Source organism: Fulmarus glacialis, unplaced genomic scaffold (assembly GCF_000690835.1).
Source record: "Fulmarus glacialis isolate BGI_N327 unplaced genomic scaffold, ASM69083v1 scaffold39312, whole genome shotgun sequence".
In the NCBI taxonomy this organism is placed as follows: Eukaryota; Metazoa; Chordata; class Aves; order Procellariiformes; family Procellariidae; genus Fulmarus; species Fulmarus glacialis.
The window spans coordinates 70,391-76,390 of record NW_009200463.1 but is presented as its reverse complement, the minus strand read 5'-3'; the positions used below and the strand labels follow the sequence as shown (position 1 = coordinate 76,390).

General features: G+C 37.3%; 1 protein-coding gene across 1 annotated transcript in view; it reads right to left on the bottom strand.

Annotated features, from left to right (window-relative positions):
* Nucleotides 1-3,173: 3,173 nt before the first annotated feature.
* Nucleotides 3,174-6,000, bottom strand: part of LOC104073732 (myosin-IIIb-like) — a gene marked incomplete at both ends in the record, with an annotated part of 65,408 nt that continues 62,581 nt past the window's right edge. The window contains 4 exon segments of the mRNA XM_009573613.1: nucleotides 3,174-3,216; nucleotides 3,522-3,534; nucleotides 4,952-5,035; nucleotides 5,038-5,071. Of these exon segments, the coding sequence (XP_009571908.1) occupies nucleotides 3,174-3,216; nucleotides 3,522-3,534; nucleotides 4,952-5,035; nucleotides 5,038-5,071 (174 nt within the window).

Genomic DNA, 6,000 nt, shown 5'->3' with positions numbered 1-6,000 from the left:
ATTACAATGGCTTTGTTTCTAATTATTTGACTTAGAGTGTCTGCAGTTATCTCTTGGAGGTGAAAATACTAACACAAAAGTACCATTATAGAAGGATTTTATTGTAGGATGAATTTAGTAAAATTAAGATGTATTTCAGTCTTCTGCTCTATTGTGATGTGTAGAATTAAGAGAAAAAAATCCGCTAAGCCCAAATGGAAACATGCTATATTTCAGTCCCTAAGTAAGACACACACCAAGCCAAGAGACCTGCCACTATTTATTGCTAGAGTAAAGGCTTGTACTCAATAGGAGTACACAGTGACAAACATGACAGGTCAAATCATGGTTCCACTGAAAACAATGGCAAAGCAGCTACAATTTCAACTAGCCAAGATTTCACTCTATGCCCAGTAGTATCTGTTCAAGGGACTGAAATGCAAGAAAATCCATTTGTTTCTCTCAGTTTCTGACCCTTCATGAGGAATCAGCTGCTATCAAAGTTACAGACAAATCAATATTGAGATAGTATTCTTGTCACCAAGGAGTGGTGAAAAGCAGTTCTTTAAAGTGATTTTTCAAAAGGCCCTAGTTCTTGTGTTCTTTAATGTGCATAAAGAAAGCCTGAAACATTTTTTTCCACATTCTCTCTCAGCACATGGTCCGTTAGTTGTTTGTTTTGGTTTTTTTTATATGAGACATACATTGTTTATAATTACTCTTTGTCTGAGGGCTGTAAGCAGGGCTGGAGAGTCAAAGGTACAAAGAACAGCCTGAAAATCAATACTGAGGAGGAGAAATGACCTTCAGGCAGGCTAATTATAATTAATTTGGTTTTGAAAAAAATCTATTTTCCTCAAATTTTGGACAAAAAACATCCCTTGTTAAAGCATCACTATCCTAACTCTTCAGTAAAGGTTGTGAAAACTTTCATCCCAGTTCTCTTTGACAGATTATGCTCAAATATCTAGGCTCCATGAACGTGAAGTGTTTATTAGCAATGGATGATATATTGATACTATATCACTCTGAATGTGTGAGCAATACCCAATGCTACCAAAATTATTAGACATGACATTGCTGTAGCAGTAATGGTACTCAGCTCTGTATTTATTCTACGCAGCCAAGCCCAGCCCCTGCAGATCCTCAGAGCTGGGATAGGGATGTTTCCCAGCACCTCTACTCTGGTCGTAGGAAGGCTGGAGGATTTCCCCTTCCCTCCCTCCAGGTGGCAACTCCCCCCCCCTCTCCAGCAAGGACCTAAGGCAGAGCAGAGCAACCCTGACAAAAACTCTAAAGCTCTGTGAGTCATAAAAGGGGAAAAAGTCTGCAGAGATTGTGTTCCAGGAGTAGATAATCATGTTGTGCTGCAGCTTTTCTGAGAAGATGAAACCGCTCTGGCACACCTCCCTATCCTGCCAGCATGATGTGGTCAGCTGGGGAACATAAGGTAAGAGAGAGGAAAAGTGGAAGAGGGAGCTGCAGTCTCAAAATGCCCCAGCGGTGCTTTGCCCAAGCAGTCCAATGGTACCACCACTTAAAGGTCATGCTGCAAAAATTCTTGAATATCAGGACAGTGAGTCAAATGGTCTGACTCCTCACTGATACCACTAGGGAAGGTACAAAGGCTCTCCTTAATTTTTCCAGTTAAAGCCCTCTTCTCTTACAAGGGGACCCTATTTTCTAGACCACATGATTCCTTTTCTCTCTGATGCTTTAGCTGCAACAGTGATAAACTAAAACTTCAGGAATGCACTACATCTGAATGGCAGCATGCATATTCAGCTGGAGTAGTGGCAACTTTTTTTTGTGTCTACTTCTCTCTTGTATTTGGGGTAAATTCTATTTTAATTTCAGAATATACAGAATTCTCAGCATAAGAAGCTGTGATTGTAGAAAAAAGTGACAAATATGGAAGCAATTGGGAGAACTGGTAGGTTAAATCAGAATATGTTCATTCAGTTTTGAGGTTAAAGGTCCCTAGAAAGTGCAAACAGATTCCAAAACGTGTCGAACCTGCCTAAGTTTCCACTGAAAGATGACAAAACATGCTGTACACACTACAAAATTAGTGCCAGAATGTTTAAGTTCTGGTATCGCACTCTCTTAACCATAAATTACTATTACAAATGTATATTTAATGTCCTGCTGTTAATTTCTAGCCTTTTAAACTACACAGCCTGCTACTGCAAAATAGAAGCATTTGTTAAGAGGGGATAAGTATATTTGATAAATTTCAGGGATTAACATGATCTTAAATTAGTAAAAGAATTTAGTCTTTTTAATATTTATTTTCTTGCTGCTGCTCAGTTTTTGACAGTGGAAGACATGGCAGTTATATAAATATACTTCAAACAGAGGATATTCTCAGGGTGGGAAAGGCATCTTTCTGTTCTTACTGGTATTTAAGAACTACATTTTCAGCAACTATCAGACCCATTTTACCAGTCTCAAATTCCCTCTTGCTTCTGGGATAGCACCACCTAGTGACTATTACACGTGTTGGAGATTGTGCTTGGCAAAAACCACCTACGCTGCAAATTCCAGAGCTAGTTGCAAGCAGATGTGAGAATGTGCTGTCACTCATCTTCAAACAAAACACCAGAGATACTGGCAGAAGGCTCATTTCAAGTCAGGGTTACCTGGAAAGATGCAATATGGCTTCCATGTAAATTATTAACTTCCACATTAGTCAGTAATCTACAAAAAGCTGGAGAACATTGTATCAAGATTATGAATCTTAATCTATATTTTTTCTGGTTTGCTTTAGGAATGAAGCACATGTTGAGTGGAGGGAGGAGGGCTAAGAGGCAAGGACAGAGAATGATGGGACATTTACGTAGTCACTATTCTTTTGTTTACAAAAGCCTCTTTGTAGAAAGTTAAGAGAATAGCATTATCTTTCTTCACTGAGCAGAGATGAAGCAGCATTGCCAGTGATACCTTCTGTTCTCAGCCAAACTTTTCATTTATCTTGCAAGCTGCCAAAACTAAACCTGGCAACAATCTGATTTTAGAACACACAGGCCCTAACACAGGATGTGAGTGCCAATTATATTAGACAGCTGGAAAAAATAGACCAAAATCACAAAGACTTTTAAAAAATAAAAACGACATAAGCGTTTTAAGCTATTCTTATAACACCATGCACAGGAGCACATGCACAATAATTTTTTTAACAGGATGTCCTGTACCAACTTGACAGAAGTAGAGACAACACTCAACTTGCTGTGCGTTCTTCATGGAAAGGTAAATGTTCTATAACGGGAGGCAGAAAGCATGCAATTCATGTAAGTAGGAAAGAAGGAAGGAATGTAAGGAAATACACCAACATGGTAACTATATATTACTGCAATGAGAAATATCTTCTTACTGAACCTTTTATGCATCTTGGGCAAAATACCCACGTTCAGCACTGCTGCCACTGAAAATATCTCTAAAAAGCCAAAGGAAGATAAGTTTGCATGAAAGCATCAGCATTCTGATTTAAAAATAGCAAGAAAATCAAAAGTATAATATTTACAATAATTGCGACTCATAACTGGGACAAAGCACCTAATCTGTTTCATTCTGACAATAGCTCCAAGGTATAAAATGGCTAGTAAAGAAGCGTGTGGAGGCACATTTGGCCAGATGTGAGCTTTCTTTTTTGCTCTGCTTGATCCATCCAGCATGAGTAAAAGAATCTCTTCTACCAGTTTAACATGGACTCAAATGTCAGAAGTAGACACAAAGATTCTTTGTTCCCCACTTTGGCACAAACCAATCCTACTCCATCTTAAACTATATCCCCCTCCATCTAAGCTTGTCATAGCTGAAAGGAGAAGCAGATTCCTCATTGGATCCTCACCTCCCAGGGACCTCTAAAAGCATAATTTGAAGGGGTAATCCAGAGCCTTCTAATTACAGGAGAAGAACAGAGACATTGTAACAGCAATCTATCTTATGCTGAATATAAACAGATATTTTGCTATCAGTTTTACATGTGCAAAGAAGGCTCCAATATATGTTTTTCTCCAGATGTTCTTTTTCTACACAGAAATCTCAAGAGATGTTAAAGGCATCACCAGAGGCTATGACTGGGCTATTGAGGGTCCAGAAATCCCAGACAGAGCTGCTGCACAGGCACAGAATTGCATCTACAGCCCATGTACAATAAGCCTACACAGCACTACCTAATGCATGTACACTTATTTCTACCTAAAAATACAACAACCTAATTTGCATATGTCACGTCAGATCACAAGAATTTTGCAGTCTAATACAATCCATTGCATTTAGATTATTCCTTAGTATCACATCTTTTTCTTAGCCATTGTGAAAAAGATACTTCAAAAATGTAGACAGTATTGAGAGATGTGTACATTTGTTGGCTTGTTTGCATGTATTCTGCAGAACTATCATTGGATAGGTTACTCGTATTCTGACATCTATCCATGGAGTAATCAAACTTCATCTTGCTGTTTTATTTAGCTATAGATCTGTGCACTTTCATGTAAGTCAGGGTCAACAAGCTTTAAATCAACTGAATTAATTAATTCTAGCAGATTAGTATGTTTTTTATAATCTAAATAGATGGAATTTACCGCCAAAACAACTCGATCTACATTACATGATTTATGAACTATAAGACACAGTACACAAGAATCTATCAACTGAGAACTGATCTTGGTAAAGGACTAAGAACTAAGAAACTCCCATATTTTCATCCTGCTCTGAGAATGAGTTCTTGCCCTACATGTCCGATAATCTCCCTTTGAGTGAGAGATGAATCTTGCTGCCTGGGTTTTTTAGAAGAATTCATGTCCACATATTTAAAAAAAAAAAAATGATCATAACATTTTAGATATCTAGGAAACTTTAAACAGCAGAGCTGAAAAAGAATTTTAAAAATTGTCCAGAAACAATTAGAGTTTTAGAGTAGGAGGTAGCTGAAGAGGTTGCAATGTTAGCAAAGCAGTGGAGAAAATACCTGTTTTTGTTAATGGGCTAGAGAACAGCTGCTGAAGAAGTTTGTTCTCTGAAGTTCGCAACACCACCACTACGTCAGCAGGATTTTCTTCTCAAGGAATGCACTGGCATCATATAATACCTAGCATGGGAAATAGAATCAGAAAAGTTGCCAAAAAGGGTTCTCAAAAACTACTATGATCTTTAAAATGTGAACAGTCAAGATGACCAGGTAGTTTGGCTCTGACAAGCCAATGAATTACCTGCAAAGGACTTAAAAGTGTACAGCTACAGCAGTGTCTTCAGAATGTGAACTGGTTATAAACAGCACCTATATTCATAGCATGTCACTGCACATCAAATTGGGTTAAATGGCATAAATCATGTTGTATTATGCTTTGTCATGTCAAACTGTGGTACACATGATCCAATATAAGAGATACCTCATTAAAGCTTAAGTTGACAGTTTACATGTGAAAGTTGCACATCTAGGTACATTAAAATAGGCTTCCCACTGCTTTGAAAATGACAGCAGGAAAACAAAACATTCATCTATTTAAATTATTTTAATTGTTTTTATTAGAAATTAATGCCTGGCTATTTGTATTCCTATAAGAATCAGTTAATTTTGCTTAACTTTTTTTTATTCTTTTTTAAATTGCAGTAATTTTTTAGACTTCTTTCATTATCACTAGCAATATTCCTCTATAGCCTAATTCCACTGCAGTCCATTAGTTTACACAGAAACTGAACGTTCTCCTGCAATAGCGAACTGGCCAGTAGTGTTTTTATGACTTGGCTATTTGGGTACAAAGAATTTACTGAACCTGTGTGAAATTTTATGGTTATTCTTAACAAGCCAGAAAGCTGGACAAAGTTTACTAGAACATAACTTAAAATTTTGGAGTCTTATAAATGAACCAGAGAGAAGACTTCATTGATAACTATATAAAGCATGGCTATTTCATTTTGATTTTGTTTATAAACAAAGATTTGGACCTGAAATCACAAGCAAATCTCATGGTATGTGAAACAACCGGACCGTTATTCCCCATATAAAATAATACGTGA